This window comes from Leptopilina heterotoma, unplaced genomic scaffold (assembly GCF_015476425.1).
Source record: "Leptopilina heterotoma isolate Lh14 unplaced genomic scaffold, ASM1547642v1 Lhet_226, whole genome shotgun sequence".
NCBI lineage: Eukaryota > Metazoa > Arthropoda > Insecta > Hymenoptera > Figitidae > Leptopilina > Leptopilina heterotoma.
Window position 1 is genome coordinate 302566 of NW_025110944.1, and position 22593 is coordinate 325158.

At 24.4% G+C, this 22593-nt stretch overlaps 1 protein-coding gene across 9 annotated transcripts in view; it reads right to left on the reverse strand.

Moving 5' to 3' along the window:
- LOC122502289 (hemicentin-2) overlaps positions 1 to 22593 on the reverse strand; it is a 369749-nt gene that overhangs the window by 107180 nt on the left and 239976 nt on the right. For all 9 annotated transcript variants that reach the window (XM_043612253.1, XM_043612254.1, XM_043612251.1 and 6 more), the window contains one exon: positions 7062 to 7403. In XM_043612253.1, coding sequence (XP_043468188.1) covers positions 7062 to 7403 — 342 coding nt within the window. The remainder of the gene's footprint in view (positions 1 to 7061; positions 7404 to 22593) is intronic.

Genomic DNA, 22593 nt, shown 5'->3' on the forward strand with positions numbered 1-22593 from the left:
ATTTATGAAAATAATTGAATTATTTGGAAGAAATTCATAAAAAAAATTTGTAAATAATGAAACTCCTGTGAAATTTTTATTATTTTTTGAAAATAATCAAAGGTTTGTGTAGAAATTTATTAAATTTTTTTTTTTAAACTGAATTTTTTTGGAAAATTTTATTAGAATAGTAGATAACTATTAAAAATCATTAAATTGAGGAAAATTTTTGTAAATAATTGAAATTTTAAACATAATTAAATTTCTTGTAAAAAATAATTAAGTTATTAGTAATTTTCGGAAAAGACGAATTAAAGGCAAAAATAATTCGGCCTATTAAAAACTAGGTTAAAAATTAATTGGAACATTTTTATAATTTGTCCTAACGAAAATTAAGTCACAAATAAATTTCTGAATTAGTGCAAAAATAATTCAGCGCAATAAGAAATAGGTCAAAAAATAATTATCAAAATGGAATTCCTTCTAACGAAAATGAGGTCAATAGAATATTGGCTAGAACAGGAACTAAGATAACAAATAGATTGGCTTTATGAATTAGGTCAAATTAGGTCAAAAAGTAATTGTGAAACTAGTAAATGAAATCTTAGTTCATTAAATTTTGGTCAACAAAAAATTAGGTCATTGGTAAATTTGGTAAAACAGGAATTAACGTGTAAAATAATTCGGCTTAATGAAAATTAGGTCAAAAAATAATTAATACACTCGTAATTCGGCCTAACGTTAATTAGGTCACCAGTAAACTTGACAAAATAGAGGTAATAGAAAAGGTCGAAAAATAACTAGTCGCATAATAGGCCAAAAAATGGGTCACAGAATGCGTTGAAGAATAGGTCACAGAATAGGTCAAAAAACAAAACAGCCAAATGACAATTGTCTCAATGATAAATTCGGCTAAATGACAGAACAATTAGATATAAATTCACTTAATTGTTTACATGAATGATCGAATTAAAGCAAAAAGACAAATTTCTCTCTATTTGTTAAATAAAAATCAGTTTAAAAACAAATTCTGTTAAATGACAAGTGTTCTATAAAACCCATTAGAACCTAATTATTATTTACGGATAATATTTAGTAAAGGGCTTTTAGCAAATTTTGACACTATGACAAATAGGACACACGAGGAAAAATGTGATTTTCACGCGAATATCGATTGTCGAAGTAGCGCTTTATGTATCACTATGACAGGTACCTCGTGGAAGAGGACGAAATCTGGTGAATAATGATAATGGAAAACTCACGTACTATGATATTCGGTAAATGGATCGTCTGCCCACTATATATATATATATATATATATATATATATATATACACCTATATATATACATATATTCTATGCATTTTGTTATACACGAATTCCATGGCTATGCAAAAGCAGAAAGTTATCTAAAATTTCTCAGCAGCCTTAGCGTGAGTCGTTTCACGCAAATAGAGGAAAAAAAACGGAAAAGAATATAAAAAAAACTTACGCTAAAAAGAGGAAAGCAACGACAAATTTTTCTTTGTTTAAAAAACAAACAGAATTTTCACTTCGTTTGATTTCAATATGAGGCAAAGGCCCGTATCTACAAAACGTGGTAAAAAAAAAACCAGTTGACTGCTCACGTGGAAAATTTACATCTTGGTTACTTCATGCATAAGGGATCATGACGCCCGTATCAATCACGAATTACTAACTTGGAAATTAACTTGAGAAACATTTCATTCACAAGTGAATGTTAATATAATTTGTGTCTCTACAAATTTTTTCACCAAATTGTCTTTGTGTAATAAAGAATAAACTGAACTTTATTCTTTTTATACTTGTACTCTCTAAAGAATTATAGTAAAAATGTTTACTAATTTGAATTAGTGATTGACTTTTTTCTTTCGAATTAGTAAATTTTACTAATAAAAGTAGTAGAAATTACTACTAATTAGTAAAATTTACTAATTCATAAGCAAAAAGTCTATCACTATAATTTAAATTAGTAAACATTTTTACTAATCACTAATTAAAATTATTTTTTGGTACCGATTTAATAATATTGTTAATAATTTGTTATTACAAATAATAATTTGTTATAAAGAAACAATTTACAACATTTGATACCAATTTTAATAAATTTTGTACAATTTAGAAACATTTGGCACCAATTTTGGTACAATTAATAACAATTTGATTCTTTTGGTACGAATAATCATACCTTTGGTACCAACTTGAAACAATTGGTATTGATTCAATAATTTTGGTACTAATTTGTAATATTTTATACAAATTAAAAAATTTGTCGTACCAATTTAAAAAATTTCATACCAATTTTGAAAAATTTTGTTCAATTTAGAAACATTTGGTACCAATTTCGATAAATTTTGTACAATTTAGAAACATTTGGTACCAATTTTGATAAATTTTGTACAATTTAAAAACATTTGGTACCAATTTTGGTACATTTAGTAACAATTTGATGCTTTTGGTACGAATAATTATACATTTGGTACCAACTTGAAACAATTAGTATTGATTTAATAATTTTTGTTCCAATTTGTAAAATTTGATACAAATTAAAAAAATTTCGTTCCAATTTAAAACATTTCATATCAATTTTGAAAAATTTTGTTCTATTTAGAAACATTTGGTACCAATTTCAATACATTTAGTAATAATTTGCTTCTTCGCCTACGAATTTAATACTTTTGGTTACATCTTGAAATATTTAGTACTAATTATTGTATCATGAGTATCAGTTTAGATTCTTTGCAACCAATATAATATTTTTTGTACCAATTTCGATATATTTCATAGCAATTTAAAATATGTTATACTTTTTTGATACCTTTTTTCGAATTTGGTACTTTTGGTGTTAATTTGAATCATTTGGTACCATTTTGATATGATTGATACCAACTTGCTGTGTTTGGTACCATTTTGATGTGCTTGATACCAACTTGTTATGTTTGGTACCAATCTGATACTTTTGGTACCAATCTGGTATGTTTGTCACCAATTTTTACCCATTTGCTAACAATTTCGACTTTTCACTACCAAAAAACAAAATTGTACATAGAATAAAGTATAAACATTAATCGACTATTAATAGACGGCGCTTGAAAGCTTAAATGAAAGAGGAAACGAGGATCTGACATCGCTTAGTTTTCGTAAGCGTGTGTGCATGTATTACGAGCCTTAAGTAAGCGTATAATCTAGACTAAAGTCGAGATACGATATAGAACCGAGTTTCCGACTCTCTGGTAAGAAGAACCCGTTCAAGTGATATATATTCGTGGTCTCGAGTTGCACGAGCCCCCGTCGTCGGTGCACACTTCCCGTTTTTGTTAGAGGCAAGAGTTAATCCCTGCACTGGCAAGTTTCCCTGAAAACTGACTGAAACTCCTTCCTCTACTATTCCTTCACTCTCACCCCCCCCCACCTCTATATATATATACTCTTTACTCGTTCGCCACTACTCTCCATCTCTCTCTCTCTCTCGCTCTTTCTTTCTCTCTTACGGTCTTTACCGTCACTAGTAGCAAAGTAAAGGGGCGTGAGAAAATAAACTACGACTATAGTCCCAACTACACTACAACCATAGCGACACCAATGTTCTCACTGAAATAATTTAACCATGCAACTAAATGGCCACTATTAAAAAAAATACTCTTTTATCTACTATTTAATTCTACACAGAGTTAACACAATTTAATTTTGTTTTTCTCTGACTTTTCACTATGATTTTCAGACAAAATTTTGACTTTTTCCCTGACTCTAAAGAGTATTCTGACTCACTCTAAAAATTATTAGATACTCAAAAAAAATGTTCTATTACATTTATTTACAAATTTCTTTAATTGTAAAATTATTCGAAAACATAAATAACTTTATTTTTAAATAAGTATCTAATCATTATTATTTTTTCATAGAAATTAAGATTTTCAGAAGTTTCGAATTTAAACCTTTTCGAAATTCAACAATTTATAAGAATATTTAATATAAAACATAATGTAATGATGAAATAATTATTTTTTATTATAAGAATATTGTTACTGTATGTAACTTTATTAAAATTATTTTTATCATTTCAATTCAATTATTATTTTTTAGAATAGTTGAATAAAATTCTTCTTTAAATGAATTATTTTTAATAATTTTTTATAAAGTTCTTTTAAGAATTTTTAAATTCATTTCTTTACAATTCAAATTTTACAAAATTTCGACTTTTCGGAAATTCTTTAATTAAATATATATTAGAAAATAATTTTAATTAAAAATATGAAAAATTCAAATTTTCAAAAGATTTTAATTTAAAACCTTTTCAAAATTCCTTTCTTTCTAAAAATGCACGCTATAATGCTTTTAATATTCAATAATTATATAACATTTTTTGACGAATTCGATTTAAATTGTATTAAAAATAATTGAAATTCTACAATAATTTTTATTATTTATGAAACTAATTGAATTACCTACTGTTAAGAAATTTATAAAAAAATTTAATTAATTGTATTCCTGTGAGATTTTTATTAGTCGTGAAAATACTTAAATTGTTGCGTAGAAATTTATTAAAATTTTGCTTAAATAATTAAATTCTTTTGAAAAATTTTATAGAAATTTTTGAAAATAATTGAATTTTTGCAGTGAATTTTATTATTTATGATAATAATTAAATTACTGTTAGAAATTTTATGTTTTATGAAAATAGCTGAATTGCTGCTAAGAAATTTATAAAAAATTTGTAAATAAATTAATCTCTGTGTAATTTTAATTAGTTATGAAAATATTATTTAAAAAATTAATTGAATTCCTAAAAATAATTTTATTATTAATGAAAATAATTGAATCCCTGTAATAAATTGTATTATTTATGAAAATAATTGAATTTCTACTAAGAAATTTATAAAAAATTAGTAAATAATTAAATTCCTGTGAAATTTTTATTATTTATGAAAATAACTGAATTTCTACTAAGAAATTTATAGAAAATTGGCAAATAATTAAATGTTTGCGTAGAATTTTATTAAATTTGTTTTTTTAAATAATTGAATTCTTTTAGAAAATTTTTGAAAATAATTGAATTTTGGACAATTTTATTATTTATAAAGATAATTGAAATTTTGAAGAGAATTTTTAAAAATTTTCGAACACAGTTGTATGTCTGTGAAGAATTTTATTACCTTTCAAAATAATTTAATAACTGCAATCATTTGTAACTTCTCTAAAATTTAATTTTTTCAGTGTTTTTAACTAAAATTATTCTATAAATCCATTAGTTTTAATAATAATTAATTAAAAATGTATTAAAAAATTAAACTAATTTCAAAAGTATTTGAATTTTTAAAAAATCTAGGTTCTTTAAAATTTAGAATTAAATTCTTTAAAAATTGAAATTCTAGAACATTTTAAATTAAAACCTTTTAAAGTTCATCTATTTATGAAAATTGTAAACGTAATTTTTTTAAAATTCAATTAATTTGGAAATATTTCCGAAAAATTATTCATGAAATAATTTATAAGTAATAATTTTTTGATAGTCCTTTAAGAATTAAGGTGTTGAAAAAGAAATTATTGTCAGAAATAGAAAAAATTAAAGGTTTTTTTTATTAGAATTCGTGGTAATTTTATAGCTTATGAGGCAAACAAAAAAGACACAAAAATTCAGAATTTTCTTATGAATTGTAAAAATTTAATTTGTCCCAGTACTTTTAATATAAATGTCTGCCTTTTCCTTGATTTTCCTGATCAATTCTGCTTTCCTTGACTTTTCTTTGAATTCCTTGACTTTCCTGACCTTTGGCAACCCTGATATATTTTATTTTTTCCATTTTATCATCACAGTTAAACGAGAAATTAATCTCTGTTTTTTCCTATAAAAAATATTCCCTATATGTGAAAAAAATTCACAATTGTTCTCTATTTTTCCTTCCAATTATACAATTCAATCGAATTGCAAGTACAAAAACAATGTTTTTGTTAACCATATCACACTATTCGAAGAAATATTTTTATATTTAGTTCAACTCGTATCGTATATATATTCACTTTTTACAGTACATGTATAAAGGAAAAAAAATATTGTGCCTTTTAGTTTGGACACAGGTAATTTTGTATACACACAGTGAAAGCGAATATGTTTAGTCAGACACAAACTCTTCGATTCTTTTTTTTTTTTAGATAGACAGGCTACGTTTAACTAACTTTGTAAAGGTGGATTTTGTTTGCTATAGAATTACGTTTTGGAGGGTACAAAAAAAATACTACCTTTCATTAAGGAAATTATTTGATTTTGAAAAATTAAGAGAGGACTTTTTTTTCCCTCTTTTTCCATTGTTCCCAGTGTCTAGAAATAAATTTTAACCTTTGAAAGATTTACGGGCAAAAATTTTATCGAATTCTAAAACAATGTTAGTTTGCTTTTTTTGTCTCGAATTTTTTTTTTTTGCCAATTGTTCAGAGAGTAAAATAGAAAAATACCCTTTTTTTGGCAAGAGGATAATTTTTCGTGTCTGACAATTGTATGAATAGTGGACCAACTATTGTCGTCAATATTAGCCCAAAGCTCTATATCCAGACCTTAAATTTCAATACAGAATTTTATCCGAATAAAATATTTTTAACTAGAAATTGCCATTCGGTTTATAACAATAAGAATATTAGTAATTTTAATAGTATGGGTGTAAAAAAAAAATTATATTAATTAACCATAATTTTCGTTATAATAACGAAAAGGTGTTCTTAATAAAAAAGGGTCCAACCCTGACTATGTTCGTCTACTTAAATATAGTAAATTAATTTAAATTAAATAAAGTAAGTAAAATAATACAAATAAATAATAAAATAGTAAAGAAAAGTAAATTGACTTTTAATAATAAAAAAAAAGTGAGGAAAGCAAAAGACTTCTTTGCTTTAAAAAAAACGTGCCTTGACGTGAAAGAGAATACTGAAAAGATTTCTCGACAAGATTTATGAAAATCTTTTGCATCCTTATGTATATATGAGGGGAGAGTGGGGTAAGGTGGGAGGGGAGGTGAGTGTGTTGGCGCGCAAGTTTAAAATGATTAATTCATAAATTATGCAAAACTCACATTGAACGTCAAGTAGTATACTGGCGTTGAGTGGAGTTGGTAGTGTGACGTGTCGAGCGACGCAGATGATGGTGGCATTATGATGACCCCTTAACACCTTGAGATGTGCTCCACTATGTCGACCAGAAGTGTTTGGTAAAATGGTGAGATTGTCTGGCGGTTGTTCAGGGCCATCCAACGTTGCTTGAGATAAAGTCATGCCCCAGGCGAGAATTGGAGGTGGGTTACCACCATCCACTGCACACTCGAGTGTCAGTTCCGAGCCCTCTTTCACGGGTACAAACTGATTTCCTGGATCCAAACGTCGGCCATCTATCAACAAATACGTCCCTCGAGGCGCCTCTGTAAGCAAAAGTTTTTAAACATTCTCTTGAGTTCAATCTTGAATTATGAAAAATTAGACGTTTTTATTTGTAAACTTCAGATTTTTTAAAATTTTTTCCAACTTTTTTCATTTTTTTCTTTTAAATTTTCTTTTTGAGTTTTTATTTTTATGTATTTTTATGCTTCTATTGTATTTTTTATTACTAAAAGCAAGTAATTTTTACTCCCTATGCATTACAGAATAACAATTTAATACAAGAAAATATAATAATAATAATAATAAGTTTATAAAAATCAAAAAAGACAGGAATTCCTAGAATTGGTGAAATAAAAATTCCAGTAGTAAATTTTTATTTTAATCAGACAAGATGAAAAAGTTTGTCTTAATTCTGTTGCTAGTGGTAGTATCAGTTTTTAGTCAGACTGTGTAAATTCGAAATCAATCATTATAAGTAGTCGATGTCAACCACACTGTCAGACGCAGTTTTATTTTTTTCCGGAAATTTTATAAGTAGTACAACTTATGATTAGTCAGACAATGTTTCAGGCATATTTTCAGCAGTAGTAAAAGTATAATTTAGTCAGACAGTGTAAATAACAATCTTGTAAAGAAATCTCTCCTTGCAGTAGTAATAGTCGGTTTAAGTCAGACAAACGTTTGGTTCTTTTAAATAAAAAATAGTAATAATTTGTTTTAAAATAAAAATTTAATATAAAATATTACAATAATAATTAATAAAAATAAACAAAGACACGATTTTCTAGAATTGGTAAAATTATAAATCTAGTAGTAAATGTTCATTTTAGTCAGACAAGGTGAAAAAGTCTGTAGTACTTTTGTTACTAGTGGTAAAATCAGTTTTTGGTCAGACATGGGAAATTCTAATTCATTGATTATTATTACAAGTAGTCGATGTCAACCGAACTATCAGACAGTTTCATTATTTTTGGAAATGTTTTATAAGTAGTACAACTTATGTTATGTCAGACAAACCTTTCTTTGCAAGTAGTAATAGTCCGTTTTAGTCAGACACACTTTTTATAATTTTAAAATGTTAATCATATTGAAATAATTAAATAATAAAAGTAATAATTGAAAAATTTTTAATAATTGTCCTTTTTTAATTGCGAATAAACATTGTAATTAAAAAAAAGAACAAGTCTTCGAAATCTTACTTAAAAATAATTTCAGTAGTAAATTTCCGATCAGACAAAATTATTCTCTTGAAATAGATATTAAAAAATCCATCTCCGGATATTAAATACAAATATAATACGTTTTCGAAAATTTCTTGAAAACAAAAAAACATGTTTGCCTTTTTCTCAATATATATATTTTGTTATATCGTGAAAAGAACGAAAAAAAAATTATTTTTCTATTCTTAAACAAAAATGTTGGAACAAAATAAACATTGTGAAACTCAATGATGACATCGACAACATCGGGGGAAACATTCTCAATTTCAGGGATTTAAAATACAAATTTCCAATTTCCGTTATAACATCGACAATCTACTGATTTACGTTATCGAAAAAATTTCATTTTCCGCTACTGCGGTCGCTGGAAGCAATGCATAAACTATTTTTTTTTCTGTCGATTACAAAAAAAAAAAGATAGAGTTTTTCGAACAGATTTTGTAATCGATCTATATAAGAGGCAAAATAAATTGAGGCATCCAACACTGAAATAAATGGAGAGTAAAAGCTCTTTTCGGCGAACACAGGTGCGCTTTGCATGAGTTATACTTACAAATTATTCTGACATTCCGCCAATGCCTTATATTATTTCCAAACCCTCTACCTCCCCCCCTTCCCGACCCAGAATTCGCCATCATTCTCTATGAATCATATTCAATATCTTTAAACGATGAATAATATTTCAAAAATTCCTTATAGGTGATAAGAATAAAATTAATGTTAAAATTAAAATTAAAGTAAAATTAAAATAGAATTCAATATAATTCAAATTCTATTCAATTCAATATTCAAATTAAATTAAAATCAAATTCAGATCGAATTTAAATGGAATTAATATTGAAGTCGAATAAAAATTATTTAAAATTCAAATTGAAGTCAAATTCAAGTTAAATTCAAATTCAAATTCATATTAAAATGAACTTAAATTTAAAATTATTAATTACAAGAAATTAAGATAATGGTAATAAATAAATAGCGTAATTTCCAAGATAAAAGGCTAGTTAATGTCTTGAAAACAATAATAAATAAAACTTGGAGAATATGTAGTCACCAAGAGGCAAAGTGAAGTTACGGTAAGTAACTTTCCACCAGGGTGGGAAATGTGTCGTTGTTCCATGAAACCCTCTCTCACCCTTCTTCCCCGCAAACAATAACAGGTTAACAGGTTACACGCCTCAAGAGAACGTGAGTTACCATCCGTTTCAGTCAGTGTTGTTACATTGTCCTCTTCTTACGACACTGAACATTCAGGTTAACACAAAACTTAATTTCACAATACAAAAAAAATTCCTCTTTCTCTTTAAAAAAAAAAAACCCCCTTTGAACAATTTTTAAAATTATTTATAAGTTACCATCTATTTTCTTTATAAAAGAAAATATATTCTATTTATTAAAAATATTATTTCCATCAACTGTTAAATTATCTTTTCAATTTCATTTAATTGTAAATTTATGTCAGTTTTTAAATTTAAATTTAATTAAAAAAGTTAGAATGAATTTAAAAAATTTAATTTAATTTAAAAATTTTATATTTAATGGAAAAAAAAGTCTTTTTCAATTTCACCTTAAAGTTGATATCAATTTTTAAAGTGCGTATATCTACTATCTTTTATTCATTATTATTTTTATTATAATAAATTAAAAAAATATCTATATCATTTTGTTATTCGAGAAAATGAGATTTCATTTCTTTTGAAAATATGATTTTTTTTTGTAAATGGTAAATTAATTAAAGTTTTGAAAAATAGAAGTGAATGAATATTTTTTGAATGAAAATTTAATTGAATTGAAAGAGTAACAGATAAAGATAATTGAAGGATTTAATTTTGGTGAGAGTTGAAAACATTTATTTTTTGTTTTTTTGTTTTATTTTTCGGGTAGATTACGGTTCAACTATCACTTCAGTTTAACGCCATATGCATTTCATCAGCAGAATATCCAATCATATCTCGGCTAATTTCAATTTTGCCCCTTCACTGAGTGCATGAATCGAGAAGGTTGTAATCGTTCCAGATTTAATTTATATTATTCATCTCTTTTCTCTTCGCGCGTTGCATAATACCCCCTCTTGCCCCCTCACCAGCACAACTCGCATCGATGGGTTTATTAAATTTTCGCAAACTACGGTTTATCTTATACATATATATATATATATACAAAGAAAATGGGTCAGTGAATATAGAATAGCTGAGAGAAGCATGAAGGACTCTATCCACATTTCTAAATAGCAACTTTCTAATTAAACGACACAAACTGCATTTCGCGCATTTATACATAAGCGCGTAATTGAGAACAATAATTAAAGAAAAAAAAAAAGTTTTTTTCCCACTTTTTCTCACTCTGTTAGTTTAATTTAGAGAAAATATTTTTCTTCAATCTTGAGTATTTTTTTTATTACCTACACGAAATTAATATTTTTCTATAAAAATATTTTTCTGTTTTAACTCTAATTTTTTGTAATGTGGCTCATTGTTAGTCGTAGAATATTAAGAATTTTGTTTTCAAAATGTTGTATTAAATCTAAATCTAATTTAACAGTGTGTAATTTAATTTTAATTTTATCAGAGGTGTGAGATTTACATTTAATCCAATTCAAGGGTTTGTAATTAAAAATTTAATATGTAATCGTTAAAACAAGAGTATCAGTAAATTGCGCCGCATTTTTATTTCGACTAACAGTCATGTAATTTACGATTGAGAAAAAAATGTCCTTATGTTTTATTATTTTAACTATTTATGTATTCTTAACTATATTTTTTTAAGTTTCTAATTTTTTAATAGTTTTTTGAATCAGTAGTAAAAGTCATTTTCAGCCAGACTTGAATAGTGCTAAATGATGTAATACTAGTAGCAAAAGACAGTAATAGCCAGACAGTGTTACAGATCTTTGCGAGTTGAATTTCAGTAGTATAAAAGATTCTTTGGTCAGACGCTACGTTTTATCGATTTTTCCATTAGTAGTAATGGTAATTTTTTGTCAGACACATCAGTTTGAATTCTTGGATTGTAATATTAGTAGCAGCTATTACTTTTTGCAAGACGAAAATCTATTAATTCAAAAACAAAAAGTCAGTCACCAATTTAAATTAGTAAACATTTTTAATAAATTTAGGGATTAATACGATTAATATGAAAAACGATAAAATAAATAAAGAAATTAAGGATAAAATATTATTCATACAATAAATAAATAAATTTTTTATTTTTTACTAAAAATTAACTAATTTTAAATAATTAATGATAGTAAAAAAAATTCCCTCTCTCTCTCTCATGAATGAACAAATTGTTTTTGGATTAGAGCAAGAAGTGTGGATTATATTCTAAAGGATTTGCGTGGGAATAACAAAAAACTTGAAGTTGAAGAGAAAACAACGTAATTTTTTTTTCGGTACACATCTCCTGTGACTAAAATAAAAAAAAATGTGCTTAAGCTCTCACTCTAATTCTTCGTTGTCTGTCGCTAAGGACACAAATCACAGAGTAGGCCGCTTGGAAAGAATCCAAAACAACGTGACTCTAGTTGGCTGTCCAGCAAATGTACGTTGTTGAGTCTGGTGAAAGTTGGGATTTTTCACAAAGCCGTTTATATTCTTCGTTGAGAAATTTATACATATATATGATTCTCGCATGGAAAGCAGGGAATTTTTTTTTTTCGTCCTCCCACTAACCGCTTTTATAAACGCATTTGATACACAGATTCTCAAGGGATTTTACACCGTTTTCATCTTAACTCTCTCTCTCTCTCTCTCTCTCTCTCTGTTTAAAATTTTTTTGAATTTAATAATCATTTGAGAGTCTAGAGAAAGACTCAAAGAAATTTATTAAATTTAGCGCCGGGTTATTTTTTAATAATACTTCTAAGTGAATAAAAAATAAAAGCAATTAAAAAATGAATTTAATAATAATATTAATAATTATAATGTGATTAAAAAAAAATAATAAATATTAAATATAAATATTAAAACAATGATAAATATAAAAATAAATAATTACAATAATAAAAGTAAATGAAATAATAATAACAACAATAATAATAGTAAGAATAATAAGAATAATAATAGAAATAATAATAATAATTATCAAATTAACCAGATAATGAAAAACCACATATATTGAATATATCAGCGACCATACTGGATAAGCGTAACTCAAAATGATTTTGATTAAAAATTTGAAATGTTCTCAAAAAGTTGAAAAAGTCGAAAAAAGAAGTGGAGACTTGACTTATAATATGGAAAATGGGTGTCGTAAAAATAGGATGACACCTAACAAAGTGAGAATATTTTAAAATTCATGCGACATTCGCGTACGTGGTGAGAAAAATATTAGAAGCGCTCAGTGACTCACTCACACACACACAGACACAAAGACACATACACTCTGATAGTGAAATTTCATGGTAAGAATTCAAGAAACTTTCTTTTTTCTATTTTTTTCTTTTTTCTTTCTTTCTTTTTTTATTTTTAATGTGAATACTGCGAAGTGTTGTAGACGCTTTAACGAGACGACCGCCTCAGTGCAAGGGACATGTACGGAGTATTGATTTGCAATTAAGTACAGCTGCTATGCTTACGGACGAAGCAATTTCGTGAAACCCGACAATCGACAACTAGCCTTGTTATGCAAATGCTCGACAAACAAGCCTCTCCCTTATTTTCCTTTCAAATATTAGTAATTAAAGTCCGTTCATTTTTAAATTGACTGAAAAATTAATCAATCTTTGTTTCATTATTAGGATTCTTTAGAAATAGAGGCAAATTGGTTAATTATTATTATTTTTTTTAGTTAGTTTTGAAATTGTTTACAAACTGTTTGTTGTTTTTAAAATAGTTTTTACGACTTTGGAAAGAAAACGAGAATTTTAATACAGGAAATTATTTTTTATTCAGAAATTTAATAGTTTATTTAATTCTGTATAAAATATAGACATTTTAATAATTAAATTAATTGATTTGTAATTTAATTTAATTATATAAAAATGAAAAAAAATTTATTTTCGATTTTCCTTGAAAATATGATACTAAATATATTTTTAATTTTTTGAAAAAATGAAAATTAAACTAAATTATTAGTAGTTAGACTATTTTAGTCAATTTAAGTAGTAAAAATTAAGTTTTGTCAGACAATGCTTTCGAACATTTTCTCATCAGTAGTAAAAGTAAAATTCAGTCAGACAGCGAAACTCACAGTCTTGGAAAGTAATACAAGTAGTAAGAGTCAATTTTAGTCAGACAAACGTGCTGTTTGTTTGAAACCAAAAAAAGAACCAATACTTATCTCATAAAATATTACTACTTTTTCAAAATGTAATTAATAACAATATAATTTAAAAAAAAAATTAATATTATGAAAAATATAATAAAATATAATTAATAATTTAATAAAATATAATTAATTAATTAAAAATTAAAAATTATTTTTTTTAAATTAATAATAATTTTCTTTTTCTGATTTTAATTTATTTCGGTAAAATCGACAAGTGCGGTAAAATGTTCAACGACAGGCGAATATTTTGTATCCAATGAATTAAAAATTCAAAAAGGCGAAACATAAAATGTTTTATGGTTTTCTAAGTAAAGATAAAAAAAATATTCGCAAAAAAAACACACTTTATCATTATTTATGGTCAATTTATATTCATGACCTTTTTTTCACTTTTTAAAAAATAGGGGAAATTTTACAATTAACCTACTTCATAAAAGACACGTAATATCTGTGATTAAAGAAAATATTTTCTTCACTGTCTGACCATATTGCGACGTAACTACTTAAAAGATTAAAAGGTCCATCTTCTTCTTTTACTACTTAACCACAAGGTTAAAAATAGAGTTCAAGTAAAGTAAAGAAATTCATTTTTAACATAAAACACTTTTCGTCTATTTTCTTCTTTTTACTACTTTGCAACATTTGTTCTTATAATTATATCTATCTATTCTCATTTTATATATTTCTTTGATTATTTTTTTTTATTAAACATTTTTTTTTAATTTTCTAAATGCATTTTTTTAGTTCTATAAAAGTATTTTTTTTTTTTAATTTTATAAAAGTATTATTTTTTAATTTTATAAATGTATTTTTTTTAATTTTATAAAAAGTGTTTTTAAAAAAAAAGTTTTTGAAGAATTTTTAAAGTACATTTCTCAAAAAGAATGTCGAAAAAAATTTCAGAAAAAGAATTTCTAAAAGAAATTCTCAAAAATAATTTCTAAAAAAAAATCCTCAAAAAGAATTTCCAAAACAATTTCACAAAAAGAATTTGTAAAATAAATTTTTCAAACAGTATTTCCAGAGGAATTTTTTAAAAAGAATTAAAATGTCTTGAAAACAATTTCTCTAGATTGAAAACATAAATAAAATTGTAAAATAAGAAAATAAACTGAAACCGATCAACAATCGACATTTGAAGTTAAATCCATGAAAAATAACTGTTTCTAGAAAGCAATCAGACATAGATTCAAGGGCCTCTCTCCTACTTTCTAGAAAATGTCTCTTCCAATAATCATCAAGATTGCCTCGCACCCAGGAAGTAACCAATAAATAGAGAAGATTTAGAGTCGATCTTCGACGGTTTCCATTAGCCTTGATATACGCATGAGTGCGTTCAATTTAGTCAGTACGAGAGAGAGAGAGAGAGAGACATTTTCAGAAGTGGTCCAGATTTTCATAAAGCTTTTGTGAAATCTCGTATCTCTACATCGTTCACTATATATATATAGTGTGTGGGTATTTTGAGAATTTCTCGTATTTTTGTTCGGTCAACTCTATACCGCTATCGTTCCACTAAATCCCATTAATCTACGCTGACTATACACTTTCGGTATATTACGACGTCAACGTTTCTTTCCTGAGATGAGAGGACTTGAGTCCAATAGACTTTTATAGGATGTCTACTATATATATGTGTCTAGGATTCCCCAACGTAAAGAGAATCATTTTTCAACAATTCGTTTTATTTTTTTATTTATTTTCTTTCTAGCAATCATATCGATCTTAGAAAATTTAAAATATTTTCTGTTTTATTAACATTATTTCTGGAATTAAATATTTAATTCTGTTTTTCATGTTTTTAATATTTTAAATATTTAATTTCTTTATCTTGAAAATAGAACAGGAAAAAGGATAAAATAAAACAAATTTAAAAATAAAAAAATAATAGAGTAGTAAAGAGAAGAAATAATAATGCTGTAAAATTATTTTTCAAGAAATCACTGGAAAAACAGGTCCCTGAAGTTGGTGTCGACGCTGAAGGTCGAAAAATATTTTTCTCACGAAATCAAAAAAGAATCTATCAACTTTTTCAAAGGTTCTAAGTTAAAAAAAGTACTTTGAAACGTCATTTAACTCCCTTGGTAAATAAAAAAAAAAAAAATGAAATTAGTGACATTTTTGTCTCTGAAAAACAAGAAATAATAATTTTTTACCCTAAGCATCGAAGTTAGCTTCAGGGACATGACAAAACAATAAAATTAAAAAACTGAGATAGAAATGTAAAGAATAAAAATATATAAAAAATGAAATAAAAAATTTTAAATAAATAAATATAAATAAAAAAGTAAAAATAATAAAGTATAATAAAAAAAGAACAATAAACTAATGAAGTAGAGGTAGAAATTTTTTTATAAATTGTGATAAATTTCCTTTAAATATAAAATTAACTTCAACAATAAATTTGATGAAATTTACAATTGTTTGCAAATTTTTCAATCAACTATTTTCTGAAATTCAATTATCTTAAAGAAAAATTGAAATTTCTCAGTAACATAATTTTTACAGAATTTCTAAATTAAATTGTTTCACATATTTCAGTAAATTTGATAAATTTTTTTAATTAGGTATCTACTACTTTTTATTTATTTTTCCACAAGAATTTTAAATTTATTAAAATAACAATTTCAAATCTTCTTAAATTTAATTATTTTTAAAAATTTTTGCAATTCTTTCAGAATTTAATTATTTTCTAGTATTTTTAACTCAAATTCTGCTTTAATAAAATTATTTTCACTTATTTTGAAAAAGTTTTTCGAAAGGTTTAAATATCGAAAAAGAAAAGTTAACTTAAAATTCCAATTTTTTACAATTAATTAATTGTGATTTTTCACAATTCAATTATTTTCAGTAATTTTTAAATAAAATTATTCTCTAAATTAATTATTTTTAGTAAAGTTAGGAAAGTTTTTTGAATAGAAGAAATAAGTTTTTGGGGATACATAATTTAAATTTTAAATTTTCTAAGAGTTATTAAGACTTGTATTAATTTTTTCAAATTCTTAAAGTAAAAATTATTAAATATGCGCTTTTAATGTTTTCTTTAAATCAAAAACAATATAGTAAAAGAAAAAAATATGAAAGATGATAAATTAAAAATTAATGAAAAATAATGAAATAAAAAAGAAAGACAAATTAAAATTCAAAATTACAAAGCAAAACAAAAAAATCTCCAGACGATGGGAATTGAACTCAAGACTTTAAAACACTACCAGTGCAACAACTTAACCACATAGCTACGTTCAAAGTTAGAAACTACAAAAAAATTTTTCACGTTTTCCTATTTTCTTTTATGTATAATTGTAACATAAAATATACTTTTTTACTTTTCTTCTTTGTAAAACATTTTATTCACTTTGAACTATTTTTTCCTATAGTTTTGCACCTTTTTTTTACATTTCTCTACTTTTGTTCTTCTCATTTATTGTATTCTTTCTCTACTTTTTCTTTCACTTTCTCTCTCTTTTTCTCTTTCATTCTTTTTATTTTTCTTTTTTTTCTCTTTTTCTTCCCTTTTTTTCCTCCTTTTTTTATTTTCTTATTTTTAATTTTCTTCCTTCTTTTTTCTTGACGCAGTACTTTAATTTCGCTTCAACTCAACATATTTCTTTTTAATTTTTTGTAATTTTTTATTCCTCTCTCACTTTTTCTCTCTAACAACGATATTAAAATTCTATACCTAAAAACTAGAAGTAATTTTTTTCCAGATAATTTAAGTACTCGCAATATTCTCCTAAGTGTACGTCATTCAAGGTTAGGAGGAATTTTTTTTTAACAGATATTAAATCGTTTTAACAGGAAGCACTTGGATTTTCAACTTGTTGCGCCTCTTTTCAAAGCTTTCAAATGCCTATTGCAATTGTGAATAAGAGTTCAACACCGAGGAAAATAAATTTTTAAATTTATAAATCTGCAAAAAATGTTTCTAAATAAGTTCATCGACCTTTTTGAAGTGAGAGAAATTATTCAAAAGAATATAAAAGGCGCAACAGGTATCTTTTTTAAAAAAAATAAAATTCATATAAATGTATTTTAAAGATAAAATTTTAATTATCGATAAATTATACTTTTGTTCTCACTCATATATTTTCGTTTAATTCAAATTTTTTTAATTTATATGCAGAAAGGAAAAGAAATGTTTAATGGCTAATTAATTTTAAAAGTTGGATTTTCTATATATGAGATTTGAAAATATTTAAGGGGAAATTTTTCTAGTAGATTTGAAAAATAAATAATTAAACGACAAGTGTTTAAATATTCCATTGACTTTGTAATATTTTTCGAATATGAATAATTTAAAAAAAAATTTCCTTCCCAACACCTGGGTAGCTATGCATTTAAATGTATTCAAATTTTTATCTAAGACATTGAGTGAGAAGGAGGCTAATAATTGATCCAATGTTTATTATAGATTTTCGATTTTAATCTTAATAAAATATTTATCAAAAAATTAAATGTAAATATCAATCTTGTTTTTTTTTTTTTTTGCTTTGAAAGAAATATTCTTATCGTCAAGAATCTCTAGATCATGAATTTCTTAGATTAACACAAAAAATTGAAAATTTTCCTTTTTAGTCGCAAATCAAAAATTCTATAGAGTAAATATTAAAGCAAATTTCATTTTAATTAGAATTGAAAAGAAATTATTGAATTTAATATTATTTGTATGTCATCAGTCTAAAGCGATTCATTCAGAAACGTTTCTCTTATCAAATCCGCCAAGCATCTCATAGTGAACTGACATGTGAGATATAGCTTGATATTCTGTGAGACAGCTTTGAATTTCTCAAGTCTAGTATAAGAATGAAAAACGTGGAATTCTTTTAAAATGTAAATTCTCCTTAGAAATAGTTGATATATACTAAAAATGTTATTTTTGCAGTTTAGCAAAGAATAAATGTCGAATTTTTTAAATACAAACGTCAGTAAATATTATTCGTGTTTCCAAATGAATAGAAAAAAATTTTCACTGCAAACTCATTTAATAAATAAATAAATTATCAAAAAATAAATAAGCAAATAAGTAAACAAATTAAGAAATAAATGAATAATAAATAAATAAAAAAACAAACCAATAAGAAAATGTCTAAAGAAATAATTAAGTAAATTAATGAGAAAATAAATTAATAAACAAATGAATAAATAATTAAATGAATAAAACAATAAATAAACAATTGAATAACTAAACAAATTTATAAATAAACAATTAAATGAAAAGGCAAATAAAAAAATTAATAAATAAATAGATTAACAGTTAAACAAATAAAGAAGTAAATAAAGTAACGAATAAATAAATAAACAAAAATAAATTCCCGAATTAAAATAAATACTTTTTCAAACTATAAACATTAGTTTAATTGTTTCTAAATTAAATTTGAATTATTTTGCCCTAATTTTTACATAAATTCATTTTTATTTGCAATGTATTTGAAATATTTTGAATTATTTAGTTAATCAAGAATTTCAACTATTTTAGGAAGAATTGATTGTCTCAAGGCGATCGACTAGTGTGCAACTAAGTGTGCCAAGTCTATTGGGGTCTGAATATATGATCATTTGTTGATCAGAAGCGCACTCTGATTGACGAATGTTACCCATCACAAATATCCCTATTGATATATATATCAAACAAAAGAATCGATTGAATTTACAAATTTTGATGAAAAATTAATATCAAATTATTAACATTATTTATTCACGTGAAATACGCGAATGCTTTTAATATTAGTTTTCATTTAATTTTCAATAAAATTAGATGGTAAAATTAAATAATTAATTAAATAAACTGTGTTTATTGTCTGGAAATATTTCCAGACTTTTTGATTCAACTTTTCCACCCAACGAAGAAATTTTTAAATAAAATTATTTACCTATTTCTTTAATAAATCACCTTTTCAGTAGTTCACTACAGTTCACTTTTTTCAAACGTATTAGTGAGACAAAATTATGAATGAATTTCCATACCTAATTAAATTTATTTACTTAATTAATAAACCAGTTTGTCAGTAGTAAAGAGATATTTTAGTCAGACAAAATTGTGAACGTTTATGTTTATTTAATTAAATGTATTTACTTATTTACTTATTTATGTTTGTCAGTAGTAGAGAGACGTTTCAGTTAGATAATGTTATAAATAAATAAATTAATTTAAAAAAAATTTTTATCAGTAGTAATAAAGCGTTTCAGTCAGACCAAATTATGAATGATTTTTTTTATTTAATTATACTTCATTTCATTTATTTAATAAAACTATTATTTAATGAAACTACTTTTTTGAGTAGTAACGAAGCGTTTTAGTCAGACAAAATTATGAATGATTTTCCTTTTTCAATTAAATTTGTTTACTTATTTATCAAACCTGTTTGTTAGTAGTAAATAGGCGTTTTAGCCAAACATTCAATTATTTTCATAAATAATAAAAATTTTTACAGGAATTCAATTATTTACAAATTTCTTAGCAATAATTTAATTATTTTCATAAATAATAACATTTTTACAGGGATTCAATTATTTTTATAAATAATAAAATTCATTCTGGAATTCAATTATTTTCATAAATAATAAAACTCATTGTACAATTTCAATTATTTTTAATTATTGTTAAAAATTCTATTAAAATTCGTCCCAAGAATTTAATGATTTAATTTGTTGATAACATTTTTTATATGAATTTAATTTCAGAAAACATGAAATTAATAAATTATTTATTTTTGTATTTAAATAATTGAATTCTCATGGAATTTACTGATAAAAATGGTTTTAAAAATGAATTTCAGTTAAAATTTTAGATTATAATTAAATATTAAAAGCATTATAACGTGGATTTTTAGAAATAATTAAATTTTAAAAAAGTTTCGAACTAAAATCATTGAAATTCTTAATTTTTCATATTTTTGACAAACAATTCTGTGGAATTTATTTTTTAAAAAAGTTTAATAGGATTTTTATTAAAATTATTTCAAATTTTTATTTTTCAATATATATTTAATTGCAGAATTTCCGAATAATTGAAATTTTGTAAAATAGAATTGTAAACGAATGAATTTGAAAATTCTCATAAAACTCATCGCAGCGTTTCAATTATTTTTCATACAATTAAAATTGAATTGCTTTAAAAAAGTAATTATATTCACGGAAATTTTAATAAAATTCGACAAAAAGAATTCAGTTATTTAAAAATTTGTTACTAAAATTCTTTATCAGAATTGAATTTTAAGAAATATTCAATTAATCAATAAATTATTTACTTTTGTCTTTAAATAATTAAATTCTTGTCGAATTTTCTAATAAAAATTGATTTGCATTTTATAAAAATGAATTTCGGTTAAAATTTTAGAGTATAATTGAATATTAAAAGCAATATAACGTGAATTTTGAGAAATAATTGAATTTTAAAATTAATTTTTTTGAAAAAGTTTAATTGAATTTTTCTTTTATATTATTTGAAGTTTTTATTTTCTAATATGCATTTAATTAAAGAATTTAGGATCAATTGAAATTTCGTGAAATTGAATATTGTAAACAAATGGATTTGAAAATTGCCAAAGAACTTTTTCGAAAATTATTAAAAATAATAGTTATAAAGTAAAATTGTAGTTAAAAATTTTTAAAAATAATAATTGAACTGAAATAATAAAAATAATTTTGAAGAAGTATAATATTCTTATAATATAAAATAATGGTTTTATTCCTCGTTCATCTTTAATTATTATAAAACATGAAGAAATCGATGACTCCGAGTCGAAGACTCGGAGTTATCGATATCTTCATGTTTTATAGTTATAAAAAAATTTAATGAACTAAAATTTCATTCATTGTTAAAAAATAACACCAAAATTGATTATTTTAATCTTTTTCTGTGTTAATTTAATCTGCAACACTTTTTAATACCTAACGATTTACTGTGTATTTTTACCAATGAAAATAAATTATTTTATAGACACTTGAATTTAACTGTTTAAAAAGAAATTAATTACATTTTGGAAAAAAGCAATTTCGATGAAAAAGTCGATGCACCTGACATCATTGGTTGTTGGTTTCGAAATGGTATATTTGAGACGAAAATACACAGACTGTTTGACGGGGCCAAACCCATGCTATTGAAATAGGACACGAAGGACGTGAAGTACGAGTTGAATGCTAGAGTGAGAGAGAGAGAGGAGCGATAAGATCGAGAAGCAAGTAACTTCAAGTGCCAAGGGGTCAGAGTAAGAAGTGGGAAAATTCTCTATCATCCAAGAGTAGCGCGCAGCAGACCGAAATACGAAATGAAATGACAATTTTTTTTCTTTTCGAAAATAGGATAGAAACGTGACATACAATCATCACCTAAAAAAAGTTTTATTCTTCACCTAGTCCCGCCTTTTTGAAAAAATTCAAAAATAATTTAAAGCAGATTTGAAAACCAATTCGCACATATTTCCAAAAAAATACATAATTGAATTTTTTCATTTATAATAAATTAAAATTTAACTATTTTTTTAATTATAATTATTATTATTAATGTTAATATTATTAATATTAATGTTAATGTTATTATTATTAATATTAATGTTAATCTTATTTTCTTATTATTATTAATACTAATATTGTTATTAATATTATCAATCTAAATAATAAAATCAATAATTTAATTAATTAGTTAAATAATTAAAAAAACAACCTTTTGTATTTTTTTGTTCTTTGCTTTTTTAACATTTAACTAAAAATATTTATCATTAAAAGAAAAATATCTAAAAATGTTGAG